This window comes from Diabrotica virgifera, chromosome 7, assembly GCF_917563875.1.
Source record: "Diabrotica virgifera virgifera chromosome 7, PGI_DIABVI_V3a".
In the NCBI taxonomy this organism is placed as follows: Eukaryota; Metazoa; Arthropoda; class Insecta; order Coleoptera; family Chrysomelidae; genus Diabrotica; species Diabrotica virgifera.
In genome coordinates this window covers 171,565,705-171,589,858 of record NC_065449.1, presented here as the reverse complement: position 1 = coordinate 171,589,858, position 24,154 = coordinate 171,565,705, and the positions used below count along the sequence as shown (strand labels likewise).

The window sequence follows — 24,154 nt, the reverse complement described above, 5'->3', positions numbered from 1 at the left end:
TGCACATATGTGGTGTTGTTGAAATTAAAGAAATTCTGACTCAGACACAAATTCAAAAGCTCTGTATACTCAATAATTTGATTAGGATGGTAATTATTATTCCACAAGTCTAAAGCAACAATACTGATAACTTCTTGTGTTGGAATGTTAGTAAAGAGATTAGTTATGTCTAAGGAAATCAATAAATCTTCATTACTAAGATTAACTTCTGTAATTTTATTTGTCAAACTTAAGTTGTTAGAGACTACATAATCGAATTTATTGTTGTAAAAGGTTTTAAGGAATTTGTTTAAGTGAGAAGCTAATGCATGAGTGGGAGAATCAGTAAAGGATACCACTGGTCTGATTGGTATGTTTTCAAAGACATCAGTCTTGTGTATTTTCATGAGACCATAGAGTCTGGGAACGTTTGCTTTAGATGGTAAAAGTTTCTTTTTAGTAGTATTATCAAAAACTTCAGTGATTTTATTGATGGCTGTTCTAACTTTAGTAGTGAAAGTATTAATATTGACAGATTTTGTTAGAAATTGGTTATCTAGTATAAAATTAGTGACTTTTTGATGGTAGTCTTGGGTGTGTAAGACAACTACAGTGCTGCCTTTATCTGCTTTAGTGATTGTAAGGTTATTTTCACTAATTTTCTTATCAATTGATTTAATGGTGTCCTTAAATTCATTGAGAGGGTTTCTGTGATAGCCCTTTCTGTTGTTACAAATAGCCTCCTTTTCTTTTTTCAGTAATACTTTCAAACTGCTCCTAATTTCTTCTGTGTTTTCCAGTGGTATTGATTGTAAGATACTTTCACTCTCAACTCCGAGTAGTTCTAGATTTCTAAGTTGTTGTTTTTTAGAAGATTGGGGGGGATTGAATTTGAAACCTTTTTGGAGTAGAGACAGTTCATTATTTGAAAATACTACGTTAGAGTAATTTATGAAAGGGGTATAGAATGTATGTTGCTCAGAGCCATCGAAAATGTTGTCTGGGTCAGAAGATATAGATGTATTAATACTATGAGTTTGATCAGGAAGATCACTAAGACTAGTATTGGTAGTAACGTTTAATAATCGTTCAGAAGTATACAAATCAGAATTTGTAAAATTAGAAGGTGTTACAATATAAGAGCCATTACTGTTACTATCCACCACAAGTTGGTCATTGTTAAGTTGTGAAAACACAGATTGATTTGACAAAATAATATTGTTATTTACTCTATGTGTTATAAATTTAAGTTTCTTGATCTTGTCATGAAGTTTCCTATATTGTCTACTCCTATGAAAATTAATAGTCCCATGTAAATCACGCATACATTCATCAAACTCGAGCGCTGTCATTCTTCTATGTAAGCTGTTGTAGATTGTCTTCAGTTGCAAGTCAATGGTGTAGATATGTTGGTATAGTTTCCGAATCTCATCCCTAATGATGGATCTACCCAGAATTTTTACTTGTTTAGCCTTCGTTGCATTGAAGTTAAGTTCTCTTAGTCTACCTCTAGCATAACTAGGCAGCAGGTTGAGACGTAAACATTCGTTGTTATAAAAGATCTTAGATTTTTGTAACATTTTCTTGATGTTCAGCTCCTTGTAACGGTGTAGCAAAGTTGCTAGTCTTGCATTATTCAAATATTGAATGGGTTGCATATGTGAGTCCATATTAAATATAGTAATGAAACACAGACTTACTCACAATCATTTAATTATACTTTGACGACCGGTTTCGATCTCTACAATATACAGATCATCTTCAGGTCGGCGTTACAAGTCGTTCAATGCAACGAAGGCTAAACAAGTAAAAATTCTGGGTAGATCCATCATTAGGGATGAGATTCGGAAACTATACCAACATATCTACACCATTGACTTGCAACTGAAGACAATCTACAACAGCTTACATAGAAGAATGACAGCGCTCGAGTTTGATGAATGTATGCGTGATTTACATGGGACTATTAATTTTCATAGGAGTAGACAATATAGGAAACTTCATGACAAGATCAAGAAACTTAAATTTATAACACATAGAGTAAATAACAATATTATTTTGTCAAATCAATCTGTGTTTTCACAACTTAACAATGACCAACTTGTGGTGGATAGTAACAGTAATGGCTCTTATATTGTAACACCTTCTAATTTTACAAATTCTGATTTGTATACTTCTGAACGATTATTAAACGTTACTACCAATACTAGTCTTAGTGATCTTCCTGATCAAACTCATAGTATTAATACATCTATATCTTCTGACCCAGACAACATTTTCGATGGCTCTGAGCAACATACATTCTATACCCCTTTCATAAATTACTCTAACGTAGTATTTTCAAATAATGAACTGTCTCTACTCCAAAAAGGTTTCAAATTCAATCCCCCCCAATCTTCTAAAAAACAACAACTTAGAAATCTAGAACTACTCGGAGTTGAGAGTGAAAGTATCTTACAATCAATACCACTGGAAAACACAGAAGAAATTAGGAGCAGTTTGAAAGTATTACTGAAAAAAGAAAAGGAGGCTATTTGTAACAACAGAAAGGGCTATCACAGAAACCCTCTCAATGAATTTAAGGACACCATTAAATCAATTGATAAGAAAATTAGTGAAAATAACCTTACAATCACTAAAGCAGATAAAGGCAGCACTGTAGTTGTCTTACACACCCAAGACTACCATCAAAAAGTCACTAATTTTATACTAGATAACCAATTTCTAACAAAATCTGTCAATATTAATACTTTCACTACTAAAGTTAGAACAGCCATCAATAAAATCACTGAAGTTTTTGATAATACTACTAAAAAGAAACTTTTACCATCTAAAGCAAACGTTCCCAGACTCTATGGTCTCATGAAAATACACAAGACTGATGTCTTTGAAAACATACCAATCAGACCAGTGGTATCCTTTACTGATTCTCCCACTCATGCATTAGCTTCTCACTTAAACAAATTCCTTAAAACCTTTTACAACAATAAATTCGATTATGTAGTCTCTAACAACTTAAGTTTGACAAATAAAATTACAGAAGTTAATCTTAGTAATGAAGATTTATTGATTTCCTTAGACATAACTAATCTCTTTACTAACATTCCAACACAAGAAGTTATCAGTATTGTTGCTTTAGACTTGTGGAATAATAATTACCATCCTAATCAAATTATTGAGTATACAGAGCTTTTGAATTTGTGTCTGAGTCAGAATTTCTTTAATTTCAACAACACCACATATGTGCAGCCGGACGGACTAGCTATGGGATCTCCTCTTTCACCGATATTAGCTGATATTTTTCTAAATGACTTGGAATCTAATAAAATAGTGAAAAATAATCCATTTACAGATTATATTAAATTTTACGCTAGGTATGTTGACGATACTTTAATAATATGGAATGGCACAATTGACATTCTTCACGATTTCTTAGATTTCCTCAATACTTTACATGACACTATTAAATTTACTTTAGAGATTCAGAATGACTCAAAGAGTTTGAACTTTTTAGATCTTACATTGACACTCAGAAATGGAACGATTGACTTTGGTATTTATAGAAAACCAACACATACAGGTACAGTTATCCCTGCCGATTCACACCACCCCATACAACATAAACTGGCTGCTTTTTATAGTTACATCAACAGGCTTGTCTCTATCCCATTGACTTCAACTTCATTTAATAAAGAATTAAGAATTATCCAACAAATAGCAGTTAATAATGGTTATACTGTGGACTTAGTAAATAAAATTTTACACAAAAAAACAAATAGAATTTTAGAACATCGAGTATATACACAGCCTATTCCAGTCGAACAGGAGCCAAAACCATATAGATCATTAACATTTACAGGTCAATTCTCTTACAAATTAGCTCATATTTTTAAAGATTACTGTAATATTTCTTTTAGAACTAATTCAAATTTAGGTTTGGTTTTCTTGAATAACAAGGACAGTCGTGATAGATCTGAGTGTTGTGGAGTTTATGAGCTTAAATGCCATACCTGCTCGTCATATTACGTCGGAAGAACCTTTAGATCGTTCGACACCAGATTGAAGGAACATCTTAGATACATACAGCGCCCAACATCTGGACAGTCTCATTTTTCCCAACATATCCGTAACTCCAACCATAATTTCAATCCGGACATTGATTTCAAAATTCTTCACATCTGCAAAAAGGGCCACGTCCTGAATAACCTGGAACATTTTGAGATTTTAAAATCTTTAAAGGACCCTACTAGACATACATTGAATGCCCAATTAGAGCTTGAATTTATACCAGCTTATTCAGTTTTACTATAAAATAACCCACTCTTAGTACAGTACACAACCTGACATCTAATTAAAACTTCAAACCTGCAAAATCTAAAATTTTATTTCAAATCTATCTTTCAATATACATACACCAACAGCAGTTATCGTACCCGCCTTTTCATTCAAACTACTCCATAGTTCCAACTCACAATCTTATACACACTCTTACAATTTTTAAAAAGTTACAACAACTACTCACTCTTAATTTCCAAAATCCCGCTAATTTTAATTTTATTCAAATCCATTTTCCATTGTTCGTTTCCTGTTGAATTTGATGATTTTGTAGCTCAGTACACAGCCAATTTTCCCATCTTAGCTTCATTACTGGACAATCAATTACCATCTGCACTTTTCCACGTGGTGATATAAAAATGGTAACCTACAACTTTTTTAAAATGTCAGAAAATTTGCTGGTATGGCATTTGAGCTCATTCTGTTAATATCCCATAGGTGCCTGACCGTTTGAACATTTAATACGGAGTTTGATCAGTGCAATATTCTTAAACATTAAACACGTGTTTCTCAATTTAAAAATGTCACCCTAAATTATTTTGAATTCACTAAGACTACACATTTTATATTATAGCTTTATAAATTTAATAGGTTCCGCTATGGAAGTGCATGATTATTTTGTACAAGTTATCAAAACCTTTTAATCTATTAAATACTTTAAATTTATAACTTACCATTTATGGCGCATGAGGAAGTTGGTTGGCACCAATACTTAAATACAAATAGGATTTAAACAAACTTTAGGTTCTCTTTTAAATTAACACCCCCCCTACCTCCCTCCACACACCTGTCATTAAACATTCCGCTTCCTTTTACCTCGTTGACGTGGCATTGCCACGACTACAATATTAACAATACTACCAACCAACTTTCTTTTCTTTTTCTTCGTTATAACTTTCAAGTTTTATATCTGTTTTCATTTACTAAATTTAAATAGACTAGGCTAATCAATTTATCTTACTCATCTACAATTATGCAACAGGTGATATGCTTGTACGTTAGATTATGCACTGCCTACTTAAACTTAAACTCAACACTTCTTCTCTACTTTAATTCTTCTCTACTTGAATACTAATGTAGAATAATTAATCATGTATTTTTATTATTGTTACAACAGTTTTTTCACAATAGTGGTTACACATATAGTTTAGATTTTGTTATTAATGCTATAAATTAACAACTATCTTTTTTGTAAAATTTGAAAATGCTGTATACTTTATGTTACTAAGAGATTTAATTAAAATAGGCAACTACTGTACAACATTTGAGAAGAAGTGTTTTGACATTTCAGATAACCTACATCTGCCTACACTGTCAATATTCCCTCTTGAAAACACAAAAACTAGACTTCAATTTAGGAAGTAAAAACTAAGTTAAATAGTAATTGGGGAAATGTAGTGCTACCTCCCTTAAAAAAACCTTTTACCAATAATTGTTATGTCTTTGTGCTTTTAAACCCTATGTGTTATGTGTTAATTTATTTATTTAGTTAAAAACTATTCTCAAGTAAGTGCCTACACCCTTCCATTAATATTTCGTTTCTTTCTTTTTCTTTGTACATATCCCATTATACAATAGCTCAAACAAAATAATCTTTAATTTTATCAATTTCTTACCTTTTTCAATTTTTCAATTTAAAGTTTCTTAACCGATGTTTTGATATTAATATTTTTTCATTTAACTAACTAGCTTTCCTTTAATTTCTATACACTTCATAGTTTCACAGTGTATGGCACTTACTACTTCATAATATTATGATATTATTATACTTATGACATCCCTCAGTTAACTTACTGAGAACAACATATCTTAAATTAGATTAATTTATGACAACATTTTCCTATTTGTCATTTCCTATGCTTTGACCTCTGCCCGCATCGTATAACATCTACGAGCTAAGACCATCACATTTGTACAAGAGCCTAGAATAACATTTCATACTTTGCTACAATTAATACGCAACTCCTGGAGCATTGTCTTTCTCCATTCTAACAAAACATCACCCGTTTCACATACGCATCTTCCTTCAGGATCCATTCCAAATTCGAAATCTTACTGTGTTTTAACCTACGTAACATGTCTGTTTACCCTATCACTATCCCAACAAACCAATTAGCATAATTTGGACGTACTAATATGACAACAACTAAGTTGCAACGCAATCCTTGTAACGGCATGTAAGTAGATTAGAACAATATTACTATCTCTTTTATTATTACTACTTTGAATTTGGAAGCATATTTAAGTCAGTTTATGTTTATTTTGTTTTTTAATGGTTAAAAATTTTAATTTCAACAAATTCAAACTGTATGCACCCATTTGCACATACATGACTATGAGCATTTTTACTCATAGGTTTGACTTTGTATATACCAATATTCTGAAATGTCAACAGTTGCAAACCTTTATGTCAAAAAATTTTATAAAAATTTTTTTAAATTTGGCTTTCTATTAACATCTCTTCAATCAGACACTGGTCTAACACAAGTTTTCTCTTATTGTAGCATTTAACTACTTGTAACGCCGACCTGAAGATGATCTGTATATTGTAGAGATCGAAACCGGTCGTCAAAGTATAATTAAATGATTGTGAGTAAGTCTGTGTTTCATTACTATATTTAATATGGACTCACATATGCAACCCATTCAATAAAGGAATAAATTATTCCCTACCGTCCTCATCAAGTGACGATGAAAACATGGAAAGTGATGCAAATGTTTGTCCGTGGCAACAACTAAAAGAGTCGAGATCAAAAAGAAAACGTAGAAAAATAGCAGAAACTACTGAGCAAGGTGCTCCAGTAAGCACATCTAATAGGTTTCAAACACTCTCAGAAGAAAACGCAGATGCAAACCAAATTCATACCAGTAAAAGAAACGATGACAACCCAAATACCCAAACGAAAGATCCCAAGCCGCCACCTATTTATGTTTATGGAGTAATAGACTACAAAGCAATGACTAACTCTATAGCGCAAGTTACTGAAGATGAAACTTATTATACTACCACTCTTCCTGAAAATGTTGTTAAAATAAATGCTAAAACACCTGATTCTTATAGGAAAATAATAAATTACATGAGAGAAGAAAAAATAGTACACCATAGCTATCAACTCGAACAAGAAAGAGCATATCGTCCTACGGGGTTACACCATTCTATTCTCTTAGAGGAAATAAAAGCTGAATTATTAAGGCAAGGCCACACAGTCAGAAATGTTTTAAACATCCGGCACAGAGTAACAAAAGAACCCCTACCATTATTTTTCGTTGATTTGGAACCAAAACACAACAATAATAAAGTTTTTAATGTGGAATTTATATACAATACCAGAATTAGAGTATGAGCTCCGAAACACAAGAACACCATTGTGCAATGCACTCGATATCATGCATATGGACAGTCATACTGTTATAAACCTTATAGGCCTGGATCCCGCGTAAGAAATAAAAGTTGATTAATAGCAAGCTGAAAATTGACAAACTTTGATGCACGGGAACACTGGAACAGGGGAAGTTTTAATTGTGGAGCATGATAAACGTGTCGTCCTGACAAGTTTAAGATTGTGAAAAATAGCAAGTTGTTTTTAAGTTTATTCGATAGCCAACGTTATGTAATATATGCGAAAATGTTTGTCCGACAAAAATGTTGGGCATTTTAACGAGTCCGACACGTAGAACATGTCACATCACAGGAATTATGTTGGTGATGAATAGCAGTCTGATTTTTGCATGAGAGTTTAATGAAAGGTTAAAAAAGCAATTGGAAGTTCTGTCCGACAAAATTAATGGGAAGTTTTCGTAGTCGGACATTCTAAACAGGTAAGATATAGACAAAAATTCTGGTGATAAATAGCTTTCCGACAAAGATGAAATTTAATTAAGTAAATTATTCCTTACCAAGAATGACTGTTGTCGGAAAAAAATAAGGGGTAGATTTTGTAGTCGGACAATTTAAAAAAATAATTTTTGAAATTTCAATAAGGGGTGATTATTCTATGTCAAAAGTACCTGCAATCAATTACAATCGATATCTTTCGATTTATCTCAACATCATTTAGATACCTCACTGTAATACATTTATAGTAGATCAGGCAAATTATATTATGGATTGAGTGGTCTAGCTATCTTTGTCTGCCACATGCGCGGGATCGCTTGGTTAAAAGAGATAGATAGACCACCTATCGACTTTTTGCAACTGTATTCCCTGTCTACCCTTATGTCTATGAATACATTTCCATTTAAGAAAATCTGTCACTTTTGACAATAATTCATAATAAATTGCAATCGTAACTTCAAATTTAAACTAATCGATTTATTTTGGCAGCAAATTATTTCTTGTCATGTGACATATTAATTACATTATTATTTCATTTGTAGAAAGTTGAGAAAAATTACGTTATACAATTTTAGTAATAATTTATTTAGGTACCCTTTTTCAATCAAGCAAAGCATTATAGCACGAAGAATGATATTCAATAGAATTTTCACAATTATCTGGCAACTGAACCTCATCGAATTGATGACCAAGAATTTTACTAACTTTGTAAAATGTTCGAAAATTACTCAAAAATGTTCCGTTGAATGGTTTCACTTTTGATCTGGCGACTTAAAATTTAAACTGTTGACACTCAAAAATAGACACAAAAACACTCCATAGTTAATATAAATTTTAATTTCCAACACACGTGGCAAACAGAAACTCAGAGACCATGTACTTTCAAATACTACTTTGTATAGCACAAAGTGTCACACTGACAAATGCAGCCTTCTATTACATACTTCTAAGCATAATGTGTCATATTTACGTCTATTCTTATAAGCACCGAAGTTTTAGACTCTTCACATTTTTCAATGTCGTTTACAGGGTTAAGATTTGAGTATGGAAAAAAATGTATACAACGTTTTTTGTAGGAAATTTTCCGTACTTTCTGATGCGCCTAATTAGAAAACCCTAAGAGATTTCTTTCACATGTTCTTTGACATTTTTTATTGTCATTTTGAGAATATCTAGAACAAACTCCACCCAAAAAAATAATTCTTTTGCAATATATACATGCCTTGATACTTACCTTACTGTTTTTGGAGTGTGCATGTATATATATGCACATGCAAATATGTGAATATAAATAATAATATACAACTAAAATAGCTTTATCGATATGTGACTAAGTCATTCTGAAAAAATGTTTTTTATTTGTTTCCTTCGATTTACCCAAACTTTTTGTCCGACATATAACTTTTTGCGTTACAAAATATAATTTGTACATAAACAAATCAAAATTAGCTTGCTATTTATCACCAACATTTTTGTCTATATCTTACATGTTTAGAATGTCCGACTAGGAAAATTTCCCATTCATTTTGTCCGACAGAACTTCCAATTGCTATTTTAACCTTTCATTAAACTCTCATGCAAAAATCAGACTGCTATTCATCACCAACATAGTTCCTGTGATGTGACATGTTCTACGTGTCGGACTCGTTAAAATGCCCAACTTTTTTGTCGGACAAACATTTTTTCATATATTATATAACGTTGGCTATTGAATAAACTTAAAAACAACTTGCTATTTTTCACCATCATAAACTTGTCAGGACGACACGTTTATCATGCTCCACCATTAAAACTTCCCCCTGTTTCAGTGTTCACGTGCATCAATGTTTGTCCGACTAGACACCGTTAAGCTATTAACAAATTTTCAGCTTGCTATTAATCAACTTTTTTTTCTTACGCGGGATCCAGGTCTATTATAAATGCGTTAAATGTGGAGGACCGCACGACACCAACAGTTGCACAAAACCGAAAGACACACCTGCAACGTGTACTCTTTGCAAGGGCAACCACCCAGCGAACTATAAAGGCTGCACTGTTTATCGAGACCTATTAAAAGTAAAGAACAGGAATAACGACATAACTAGACCTAGAAACATACAAGGATACATAAATCCCAATCCAGCACTGCATCAAATGACACAACAATATGCGCAAAATGGAATCAATTATGCTCAAGTAACCTCAGGAAACATCAACAGACCAAATAATGGTGAAGATTTAACACACATGATGACAAGCTTCTTAAATGAATTCAAAAATCTATTCAATCAACTTCTGAACCAAAATAGCATGATCCTGAACATGCTAACAACAGTCATTAGTAAAATAACGAATTAATGGCTCCATCAATTAGAATAGCCGCCTGGAACGTCAACGGGCTACCAAACCATGTACAGGAAATCTCATTTTTAAAATCGCATTTTTAAAAGTAAATAAATTAGATGTTCTTCTTATCTCAGAATCACACTCAACCGAAAGAACAGTAGTAAAAATCCCTTTTTACACAACGTACCTTACTCATCATCCTGATGGAACTGCTCACGCAGGAACAGCAATTATTATTAAATCTTCAATTAAACACTATTTCTTACAAAATTACGCAACACCTGAAATACGAGGAACCATACTAAAAATAGAAACATTTACATGGCCACTTGCCATTTCAGCAATTTGCTGTGCTCCTAGACACTCCATATCAATTGAAGAATACGAGACCTTTTTTCAAGAACTAGGACCCCGATTTATAGCAGCTGGAGACTGGAACGCCAAACACACCGTATGGGGATCGAGGCTTATAACACCAAAGGGTCGAAATTTATTGGCGTGCTCGCAGAGAAATAATTTAAACTTCCTTTCGACAGGTCAGCCAACATATTGGCCGACCGATCAGAACAGGATTCCTGACCTGCTAGACTTTGCCGTTATCAAAGGTATCTCAAATATACATTACAAAATAGAACCCAGTCTCGATTTAAGTTCAGATCACACTGCAATAATCATAACACTAAGTACAACTATAATATGGAAGGAACCTGTGGTAAAACTCTGCAATAAAAGAACCAACTGGGAACAATTTCAAGCTACTATTAACACAAACATAAACTAAACATCGAATTAAAGAACCCCATGAAATAGAAAAAGCAGTGCAACATTTAACAGAAGTAATACAAGATGCTGCATGGAAGTCAACTCCAGATGATAAAAAAATTACCACTCATGATCATAACATTCCTTTACAAATAAAAGAAATTTTAAATGAAAAAAGAAAAGCTAGAGCCAAATGGCAGCGGACAAGGAATCCTCTGGATAAAACACAATTAAATCGGTTAACACATCAACTGCGTACATCTTTAGTCCAGGCCCGTAATGAGACTTTTAAATATTACATCTCCAACCTAACACCTAATGACCATTCATTATGACAAGCGACCAAAAAATTCAAGAGACCAATAGCATCTATTCCACCAATTAGAGAATCGGATCTAAGCTGGGCAAAAACTGATAAAGAAAAATCAAACACATTAGCACAACACCTCGCCCAGGTATTTAGTCTACATACAGAAGTGAATGCTGAAGATGAAGAAGTATACACATTTCTCGACGCTCCTTGTCAATTATCATTACCACTGAAACCATGTACACCAACAGAGATCTGGAAGGCGATAAATAAAATAAGCCCTCATAAGGCTCCAGGTTATGACTTAATTAATGGTGATGTACTAAAGCATTTGCCTAGAAAAGCGATAGTCCTGCTAACTCTTGTATATCACAGCATGATAAGACTGTGTCACTTTCCTATTCAATGAAAATACGCACAAATCATTATGATTGCGAAACCGGGCAAACCGCCTACAGAACCCTCCTCCTATCGTCCTATAAGCCTTCTACCAATAATGTCAAAAATTTTCGAAAGACTTCTCTTAGACCGAATTTTCGAAAGAATAAATATAAATAACATAATACCTGACCATCAATTTGGCTTTCGACAGAACCACTCAACAATGCAGCGTACCATAGGATTGTAAATTATATAAAAGAAACTTTAGATACAGGGGAAGAAAATGTGTGCAGCAGTATTCCTTGATGTGGAAAAGGCGTCTGATAAGGTGTGGCATAAAGGCCTGTTGTATAAAGTGAAAAAGAATATACCTAATGAAATATACCTGATATTAAAATCATATCTCAGCGAGCGATTTTTCCAAATCAAAGTAAATACCTCACTTTCCAAAAATCATCCTATACAATAAGGAGTACCTCAAGGTAGTGTCCTCGGTCCCTTCCTTTATCTCCTTTACACTGCTGATATACCTGCTGATGATGACATTACTATGGCCACATTTGCCGACGATACAAGAATCCTTACATCAGATGAAAACCCAGATAGAGCTTCTAACAAACTGCAAAACTACTTAAATTCACTTCAAACTTGGTTAACAAAATGGAAGATTAAAGTAAACGGTGAAAAGTCTTCACAAATTACGTTCACAACAAGAAGGATCGACTGCCCACAGGTTCATATTAATAACATTCCTATCCCCTTAAAATCAGATGTCAAGTACCTGGGACTCCATTTGGACCGAAAGCTGACATGGAAGAACCATATCAAAACCAAGAAAGCTCAACTAAATTTAAAAATCAGACAAATGTATTGGCTGCTAGGTAAAAGATCCCAGTTATCATTAGAAAACAAAGTATTATTATACAAAATTATACTAAAGCCGATATGGAGTTATGGTATAGAGTTATGGGGCTGCAGCAAACCGAGCAACACTAAAATATTGCAAACTTTTCAATCAAAGTCGCTGCGGATGATAGCGAATGCACCATGGTACGTTTCCAATGTAACTATCCATAATGACCTTGGGATACCATTCATCGAAGATGTTATTAAACTACAGGCAAACAAAGCCCAAGAAAGAAATTCCGCCCATAAAAGTCAAACTATTCAACAACTCTAGCAGCCGCCACTTGTGGGAAGAAGACTGAAAAGGACATGGCCAGAGGACCTAACTGATTAGGTGTATTGGAGAACCATCGATGGATGGTGCCTAAAGCATGCCAGGATTCAAGACTTTGCTACTATTTGCTAAATACTCTGTGTTGTAATTAGAGTAGATTGTAAATTTGCACCTAATAAAATGATAAAAAAAAACCACCATATATCAATAGCATAATGAAAATCGTTACAAAAACGTAATTTTTAAAATATTTGTGTATATGCAATTTGTTAATCAAACCTAATCAATCCTTCCTCCTTCTTGTTGGGTAAGTTCTTTGGTTTCTTCTGTATTTTGCTGATGATGGCTTGTGTTGAGCCGCAACGCGTCCAATATTTTGAATATCTAACAAATTTTGTGGTACCTTCTTGAAGTTGAATACTTTGTTACCTCTAGACCACATTTGTGAACTACAGATACTTCTTTTCATGGTAATGCCCTTGAAATATTTGCCTTATTTCAAGACCTTTGGAGTTACAGATTTGTTTTAAATCCCAATTTAAACCTTACTCTCCCCTACATCAAATGAACTTTTCAGAGCAGCCGTCTCTAAAGTGTGAATAGCTTGATGATTGCTGACCTCCGTCGTGGAGATGGCATTTGAAGAAGTAGATATAAAACATAAATTATACCAAAAGATAAATTTAAACTGCTCACCGTTTTTACTTTTTGTGTGGGCTTCATATCCCTGGTATCTTCCATTTTTAAAAGCTGAGAGAATGTGTCTATAAAATTTATACAGCTTTCCATCTTGATTTAAAAAGGAAAACTGTGGGTTATCTGCCTGTTTTGCCTTTAGAAGGATTTCCATTTGTGGTCCTTGTTTGCAAACAAACAATGCTGTTTTCTCTATTCTTGCATTTTCCTTCACTGTATTTGGCTGAAAATAAAAACTGTCCTATAAACATATGCAAACAATAATTATTTAAAATTTTGTTATGCTTGTGATAAAAAAAAATGAAAAAAAAGATATGACAATCGGAGTAAACTGAGGCACTAAACTATCTACTTTAGTTACTATTTTATTTCAAGTACAACATATTCGCGGTGTGCAAGTAATTGGAGGGGATACGAGAAACGATCGTGCGCGAATAGCGGAGAAATATTGCAACTTTCTTAAATAATTCATATTGTCAATTGAAATTGTCAAATTGACGTATATTTCATACGTGAAGAAATATATACAGGGTGGTGAATCGTCAAACGGGCCATAGGAAACTCAATGGGAAATTCTAAACTGTTGAATTCCTGCTTCCCTAAATATTTTACATCAAAAGTCATGGGAAACTATTTGTAGAGGACTGAAATCTGTATCGAACACAAATGTTAAAATTGTCCTACGAATTAAACGTACTCCAAAATTTTGCAAAAATATAATACATTTTTCAGGCTACCCCTAAAAGTCAGGCCACACGTATTGCAAGAATATATTATGACATAATGTTGCGTTTGGGCATATTGACGTTTCTGATATTTGACAATTATTTGAATTGCCAAAATATTATTTATTTTGTGATTTATTGTTTAAAAAATAAAGTTGATTCAAAAATGTACTCAGTTGAGGAGAAATTAGAAATAATAAAACTGCTATATTTAGGCAATAGTGCGCGAACTGTCAGATCTTTATTTAGTGTAAAATATCCCGATAGACCAATTCCAAGTCATTCAACAATTCAAAGGATTTTACAAAATTTTGAAAATACTGGAACCCTGATTTCTAAGTGTACCTGTATAAACAATTTTGCTGAGGTACCAAGAAATTTAGAAAATCAAAATGAAATAAATGTATTAACAGCGGTAGTAGAAAATCCTAAAATAAGTTCTCGGACTATTGCAGACCAGTTTAATATTCATAATTCCACAGCATTAAAAATTTTGAAAAAGAATAAATTCCGTTCTTATAAATTTCAACGTCATCAAGAACTAAGACAAGGAGATGCTGAGAGACGAGGGGAATTTTGTTTAGTGATGAATGTACATTTACATTGAATAATGAACCAAATGTTCAAAATTATAGGGTTTGGTCGACAAGAAAGCCTGAAAACATTATTGAAAGCCATACCCAATACCGTCGAAAAATAAATGTCTGGTTGGGAATATTTAGACACAATATTATTGGGCCATTTTTCTACGAGGAAAATTTAAATTCAGAAAAGTTCTTAGACTTGCTACAAGAAAAGATTTTACCGAGACTTGCAGAAGTAGCTCCAGATGAAGAAGAAATTTGGTTTCAAATGGATGGATGCCCTGCGCACAATAACCGTGAGGTTAAAGAATTCCTTAAAAACAGCTTTAATAATTGTTTGATTGGACCTAATTGTAACATTAAGTGGCCTCCGAGATCGGGAGATCTAGCTCCAAACGATTATTTTATCTGGGGCTATCTAAAATCAAAAATTTATTCTGATCAAAAATTTACCGATATTGAAGCATTAAAAATTAGAATTATTGAAGAGTGTGCAAAAATAACGCCACGCGTTCTAGCTAATGTTAGACGAGAATTTTACGATAGATTGGGATACTGTTTAGTACAAAATGGCGGATTGTTTGAACATTTATTATAGTTTTATGTTTAGAAATTATCATAATTTATTTTTATTCGTTCCTTAAATAATAAAAATGTATAGTTACAATTTAGGAATAAGGATCACAGTAAAATTATATTGAAATTCTTTGAATTGTTGTTTAACCTGGAATTGAATTGGAGTGTATCATTATGTTAAATAAAATCTGGCAGTGTTCGCACTATTGCCTGAATTAAACATTGCGATTTTTCGTCAACTGAGTAGGTACATTTCATTAACTTTACTTTATAAACAATAGAATTTATTATCTAAAAAATGTAATTATCTAAACAATACAATTTACTGTTTACAAAGTAATATTTATTGTTTACTAGTGTAGTAGTAGTATTTTTAATAAAATTTATTGTTTATAAATATTTAATCATAAAATAAAAATATTGACAATTCAAATTGTCACACATCTTACATCAATATCATCAAACGCAACACATCATAAACATTCATGCACTACGTGTGGCCTGACTTTTAGGGGTGGCCTGAAAAATGTATTATATTTTTGCAAAATTTTGGAGTACATTTAGTTCCTAGAACAATTTTAACACGTGTTTTCGATACAGATTTCAGTTCCCTACAAATAGTTTCCCATGACTTTTGATGTAAAATACTTAGGGAAGCAGGAATTCAACAGTTTAGAATTTTACATTGAGTTTCCTATGGCCCGTTTTCCGATTCACCACCCGGTATACAATTCATATTGACGTATATACTATCATTGAAGAAGAAAAATTATACAGGGTGTCCAGAAACTCTACCGACAAATGAAGACAGGTTTTTCTGTTTTTTCAATTTTTTGGGTCATTCTAAACAAAAAATGTTTTTACAAGTTTTTTCGTAGGATGCATAGTTTTCGACATAAACGCGGTTGAACTTTCAAAAAATCGAAAAATTGCAATTTTTGAACCCGAATAACTTTTGATTGAAAAATAAAATAGCAATTCTGCTTACCGCATTTGAAAGTTCAAGTCAAATTCTATCGGTTTTGATTACTTTCATTGCTAAAAATTAATTTTTTTATTGTTAAACAAATCTATAAACACATAGTGATTAAATGATGTTTTCAAGGCATTTCTCATTTGAAATCGAACGAGTAGGCGCGCATACATAATTTCTACGTAGATTACGTACATTAAAACGCATGCATTGGGCACGTGAAACACTATGTGTTTATGGCTTTGCTTAACAAATAAAAACTTAATTTTTAGCAATGCAAATAATCAAAGCCGATAGAATTTGACTTGAACTTCCAAATGCAGTAAGCAGAATTGCTATTTTATTTTTTAATCAAAAGTTATTCGGGTCCAAAAATTGCACTTTTTCGATTTTTTAAAAGTTCAACCGCGTTTAACTCGAAAATTATGCATCCTACGAAAAAACTTGTAAGACCATTTTTGTCGAGAATCACCCAAAAAATACAGAAAAATGTTTAGTTTTGCGAAAAACCGCTGTCATGTAATTCCTCAAGTTCTTTGTTTATAACAATCTTATCGACATCCGGATCAACTGTTACCCAAAAAATTGGTGTTCTACGGGTCAAAACACATAAAAAAATTTGGGTAAGTCCATCTGAATTAAGGAGGCCGTTGTACCCCCCCTGGCGACAGGACTACCTGTTTAGCATCCCAAATGAAATGAATCGCTACCACTTTACAAACAATTTACTTTACTTATGTAGTTTTTATATATGACCTGTAAATTTCACCGGTTTAAAGTGTTTGTAGTTTAAAGGGCTTGAACGAGTCACTAAGCATGAGTGTATATGTTACAGTGAAAGTTGACGTTTCAGGGAAGGTTAACCTTTACTAGTCACGGTCGACTCTCGCTGGGCATCTTAGTGAAAGTTGAATTCTGAAATAACAAGATCAACTTTCACTAGTGAAGGTTGACCATTCTTAGTGAACGTCAACCTCCCCTACAGCAGTCTAGGGAAAGTTACACAGACGTACAAACAAGATCAACATCCACTAGTGAAGGTTGACAATTCCTATAGTGAATGACAACCTCCTCTACAACAGTCTAGGGAAAGTTAGAGAGAAATAAAAGACTAATCTTAAATCACGTATACTTTTATAACAAAAGTAAATTTAGAATTTGAAAGATGAACAAATAAGAACAAAATAAAACGTGAAACTATAGTCTACAATTTAAAGACTATAATAGAGACGAAAATACTATAGTCAACAATAATAAAATTATTTGTTGCAACATGATAATGCTTTATGGCATTTGGAATTGCATAAAACATTGTTTTTTATGCAGTAACACTTCTTTGTTTGGCACTTCTTGTTACAACTGCACTTAAAAAATCCTTGCCCACTTCCGGTTGACTGAGTAGTAGCAACTGTTCGTAAAGTAAGTGTCTTTTCCATTGGAATTTCATCTTCTTTTATAATGTTTACTGGACAAGTATTAAACTGGGATCTGCAAATAAAAAGATACTTGCAGGCTTAAATGTAAAATTACTAATTATTATACTATGCGGTATTAAATACGTTCAAACAAGTTAAACTTCATAAAAGTATTAAAAATGTAAACTAAATTGACGACAGGTCAAGGTCGTTCGCCCGCCGTGCACATCCGCCAGATGTTCAACATTCCCTAGGCTGATTCCGTGAAGGTTCACCTTCCCTAGTGAAAGCTGATATATATTTTCTACTATCAACATTCACTGGTCATTTCAGTGAAGGTCGACAATCACTAGCGACGGTACACCTTGACTAATATTCAGCTTTCACTGTAACATATATAAACTTTAAACAGCCATATCTTATCCAATGTTTGTCTTACAGAAAAATAAAAGGAAACTATTGTATTTATACAGTTCTTCCACTCTCAACTTTTCCAATGTGTCACGGTTCATTTTCAAACAAGTTAAATTAAAAAATTAATTGAAACTTACGTCGAGGTGTAATTTATTATACACTGTGTCCGTAAAGTATGGAACAAATTCTTTTTTAGCTAAACAGAGCATTCTAAGAAATAATCCTGAAACACGTCGATTTTTGATTTTAATTTACCATATTTTAAAATAATATTCTAATATACAGGGTGAATTACTTTCGAGTAATGACGTCACCGTCATTTTTTTTAAATAGAACACCCCCATTTTGTCTCAATTTTCGGATTACTGTAGCTGAGCTGATTCCAAAAATGTATCACATGTTGATTCAAATTGGTACAGGGTGGACAAAAATACAATAGTTTTGTGTGTGCTCATAATATTAAATTTTAATCAATTTTTGATATTAAATTAAAATATTAAATTAAACAATATCAAAAATTAATTAAAATCAAAAATTAATTAAAATATCAAAAATACAATAAGTATTTTTGATAATATTGTTAATTTAACTAACGCGTTACTTTATGAACACACACAAAGCTATTGTATTTTTGTCCACCCTGTACCAATTTGAATTAACATGTGATACATTTTTGGAATCAGCTTAGCTACAGTAATCCGAAAATTGAGACAAAATGGGGGTGTTCCATTAAAAAAAATGACGGTGACGTCATTACTCGAAAGTAATTCACCCTGTATATTAGAATATTATTTTAAAATACGGTAAATTAAAATCAAAAATCGACGTGTTTCAGGATTATTTCTTAAAATGCTCTGTTTAGCTAAAAAAGAATTTGTTCCATACTTTACGGACACAGTGTATAACTGTCAGAGTGTCAGTGGTAATAATTAGGAAATGGCTATTATCCCGTGAACATATTTTATGTAAAGTTATTTTATTGAAGTGTTTAATCTTTATGAATTTATACTTCTTTAGGCGTGATTGGGAAAAATTCTAGAGATAGAGATATTTTGCAGTATATTTGGTGAGTTTGTAGGTACCTATTTTTGCTTAAAATATCAATAAAAATATGAAACCACTTTTACAATTATTTTGATATCCATATTTCTTCCAATGAATACCTTAGTAAAAGTAAGATTTAAAATAAACTGAAGCTGGACAGTTTTTCTTGATTTGCCAAAATTTTAATTTTTGGACAAGTGTTGTTTTTTAAATAAACGCTGTATAGTAATCTCGAAAATAATATACAAATAATTTTCTATTCCACGGAACTACAGCCACTAAATATTAGTGTATCATCATCATCAGTAGCTCGACAACCCTTTTTGGGTCCTGGCTTGTTCTAGGATTTTCCGCCATTCTGTTCTGTTCCCTGCTTTGTTCTTCCAGTGGTAATCTCAAGTGTTTTCAGATCTTGTTCCACTTGTTCCATGTATCTAAGTTTGGGTCTTCTCTTTGACCTTCTCTCTACTGGTGTTTGCTTCATTATATGTTTTGGTGTTTCGGTCTTCAACATTCGTTCAATATGGCCCATCCAGCGCAGACGTCCGATCTTTATGGATGTTATGACGTCGGGTTCGTTGTATGCTGCGTATAGTTCAAAATTATATCTTCTGCGCCATACGTCATTTTCTTTCACCCCCTTATATATGTGTCTAAGGATTTTTCGTTCAAACGTACCTAATAAGTTCTCATCGCTTTTCGACAGTGTCCATGTCTCTGATCCACATAAGGACCGGTTTTATCAGGGTTTTGTATATTTTGCATTTGGTTTTTCTCGTGATGTTGTTAGATCTTAGATGTTTAAATGAGTCCATTATATGTTTTATTAGCAATATGTATTCTTCTCTTAACTTCTTCGCTGACATTGTTATCTGCGGTAACTAGTGAACCTAGATACGTAAAATGTTTTACGCTTTCGATATTATAGTCTCCTATTGTCAGATTCTGTAGGTTTCTTTGGCCTGTCGATTTGCTGGCTTCATGTATTTGGTTTTTATTTCATTAATATTTAGCCCACTGTTTTGTGCCGCTCTTTCTATAGCTTTAAATGCTTCTATCATTTCTCTTTTGCTTCTAGCTATGATATCAACATCATCTACAAATGCCAATATTTGTACACTTTTTGTTATTATTGTTCCTCTGGTGTTGACTTTTGACTCTCTAATTATTTTCTCTAATGCGATGTTGAATAGAATACAGGATAGGGCATATCCTTCTCGTAGGCCCGTTCTAACATGGATTGTATTTGTTAGTGCGTTTTGAATTCGAACCCTGCTTTGTACTTTAAGTGTATCTTTTACTATATCAATGAGATGAGTTGGAATATTAAACTCTTTCAGGGCGTTGATCAGAAATTTTCGATGGATACTATCATAGGCACTCTCAAAGTCAATGAAGAGATGATGTGTTTCTATATTAAATTCACTAATCTTTTCCAAGATTTGTCTCAAAACGAAGATCTAATCTATTGTGGACTTCTGCCTGCAGAAACCACATTGATATCCCCCAACTATTTGTTTCGCATATGGTCTCCATCGCTTATACACAATATTTGACAGTATTTTATATGCCACAGTCAGTAGCGTTATTCCCGGTGGTTTTTACATTGAAGCTGATCTCCCTTTTTATGTAGTGGAATGATTACTCCGGTATTCCAGTTTTGTGGCAGTTGTTTATTATTCCATATGTTCACTATAAGATCGTGTATCGCATTCAATAAGGAGTATCCGCCTTCTTTTATTAATTCTGCGCTAATGTTGTCCAATCCAGGTGACTTGTTGTTTTTCAGTCTGGTAACTGCTTCTTGCATTTCAGCTACTGAAGGGGGTTGCTTCTCTGGTATCCGTTTGATCCAGTATAATTTCATCGTATAGTGGATCTCCGTTTTGTTCAAACTTTTCTTTGAAGAATTCAGTCCATCTTTGCAGTATTTCACTCTGTTGAGTTACTATATCTCCTTCTTTGTCTCTGCACATCATTGTTCTTGGTTTAAATTCTTTTATGCTTTGGTTAAGTTTTTGGTAGAATTTTCTGGTTTCTGTTGGTTTATTTAATTCTTCCATTTCTTGGAGTTCGTTTTCTGTGTTCTCTTTTCTTTCTGCGGTGTATTTTCTTCTCTTCCCTCCTTAGCATTCTATATTCCTCCTCTGCCTGTCTTGTTCTATGTCGTTGTTGTAGTCGTTGATATGCATTATTTTTTCTCTCTATTATGTTACGACACTCTTCATCGAACCACTTCCAATCAGTTGATTTGACCTTTTTTGTAGACCCAAAGTCTCTTTGGCAGCGTTTATGTTTATATACGCTTCCCATTCTCTGTCTATATCCTCGTGCTTTTGTCTGTTTTCTAGCCTTCCTTTTATATATTCTTTGTATTTGGCCGTTTTGCTGTTGTCTGCTAAGTTTTTTATTTCATATTTTTCAATTTTGGATCCCTTTTCTTTTTTAATGTTTGAGATTCTGGCTCTTATTCTACTTTCCACTAGGTAGTGATCTGAGTCAGCATTTGCCCCTCGTCTGCTACATACGTTTATTACGCCTGAGTGATGTCTAGAGTCAATAATAACATGCTCGATCATGTTTACCGTATCCCCATCTGGAGGTCTCCACGTTCCCTTATGAATATTTTTTCGCTGGAAGCATGTGCTGGCAATGACCATGTTAACGGAAGTTGCTAGATTTATTAGTCTGATGCCATTGTGATTGGATACTTCATGGAGGCTGTACTTACCTATCGTTGGTAGGTATTGTGGCTCTTTTCCTATTTTTGCGTTGAGATCACCATAAATAATTTTGATGTTTTTCTTTGGGCATGAATGGTATGCAGCTTCTAGGTCTTCATAGAATTTTTCTTTGACATCGTCTTCGTTTTCCTCTGTAGGGGCATGCACATTTAAAATGCTATAGTTAAAAAAGTTCCCATTAGTCTCAGGATACACATTCTAGGGTTCATAGCGCGGAAGTCTCTTACGAGGTGTTTAACCTTTTTATTTACAATAAAGCCAGTACCTAGTGAGTGGTCTTTAGAGTCGCAATATTAGTGTAAGCAGTCATATAAACCCAAACAAACAATAACCCATATATAAATAGGTACTTACCGAAAGTAATCAAATTAAGACAGGACAGTTGTTAGTCGTTCTAATAATTATTATGTTTGAAAATAAAAATTACAGTTTTACTAAACAGTCCTGTCGCCAGTGGGGGTACAGCGGCCTCCTTAATTCAGATGGACTTACCCAAGTTTTTTATGTATTTTTACCCGTAGAACACGAATTTTTTGGGTAACAGTCGATCCGGATGTCGATAAGATTGTTATAAACAAAGAACTTGAGGAATCACATAACAGCGATTTTTCGCAAAACAAAACATTTTTTTGTATTTTTTGAGTCATTCTAAGCAAAAAATGTTTTTACAAGTTTTTTCGTAGGATGCATAGTTTTCGACATAAACGCGGTTGAACTTTCAAAAAATCGAAAAATTGCAATTTTTGAACCCGAATAACTTTTGATTGAAAAATAAAATAACAATTCTGCTTACCGCATTTGAAAGTTCAAGTCAAATTCTATCGGTTTTGATTACTTTCATTGCTAAAAATTAATTTTTTTATTGTTAAACAAATCTATAAACACATAGTGATTGAATGATGTTTTCAATGCATTTCTCATTCGAAATCCAACGAGTAGGCGCGCATACATACAATTTCTACGTAGATTACGTACATTAAAACGCATGCATTGGGCACGGGAAACACTATGTGTTTATGGCTTTGTTTAACAAATAAAAACCTAATTTTTAGCAATGCAAATAATCAAACCGATAGAATTTGACTTGAACTTTCAAATGCACTAAGCAGAATTGCTAGTTTATTTTTTAATCAAAAGTTATTAGGGTTCAAAAATAGCACTTTTTCGATTTTTTGAAAGTTCAACGGCGTTTATCTCGAAAACTATGCATCCTACGAAAAAACTTGTAAGACTATTTTTTGCTGAGAATCGCCCAAAAAAATACAAAAAAATGTTTTGTTTGCGAAAAATAGCTGTTATGTAATTCCTCAAGTTCTTTGTTTATAACAATCTTGTCGACATCCAGATCAACTGTTACCTAAAAAATTCGTGTTCTACGGGTCAAAATACATAAAAAAAACTTGGGTTAGTCCATCTGAATTAAGGTGGCCGTTGTACCCCTGTCCAATATCAAATATTCAGTATTCATATCCGAAATTGGACAGTATCATTTTATCACCCAGTAGATCGAATGCATTTATTTGTTATTAATCACACACACGTAATTAATTAAATTACATACACATTTGGTCAATTATCAATAATATAATTTGGACATCAGCCAAAAGTTGCTGACATAAGATAAACAATTTACCTTAATTAGATACACAAAATCACGCGGGGCCCGTGTTTACATTGACCCAATTTAAACTACCTTTAAGCTACCTGAAGGCGCCAATCACTCCCGTGGCCCAATTGGTGGCGAGGACACCCCGCAGGTTTAACATGCCTCTAAACACCTACCTGGACATACCAGGAGGAGAGCTACGTCACGCGTTACTTGAGGAGGAAAGTCTAGAACAAGAAATGACGCATACGCAGTGGCAATCGATTCCAG

General features: G+C 33.2%; 1 protein-coding gene across 1 annotated transcript in view; it reads right to left on the bottom strand.

Annotated features, from left to right (window-relative positions):
- LOC114329409 (protein suppressor of white apricot) overlaps positions 1-24,154 on the bottom strand; it is a 116,531-nt gene that overhangs the window by 63,149 nt on the left and 29,228 nt on the right. The window contains exon 4 of the mRNA XM_050655234.1: positions 13,804-14,026. Coding sequence (XP_050511191.1) covers positions 13,804-14,026 — 223 coding nt within the window. The remainder of the gene's footprint in view (positions 1-13,803; positions 14,027-24,154) is intronic.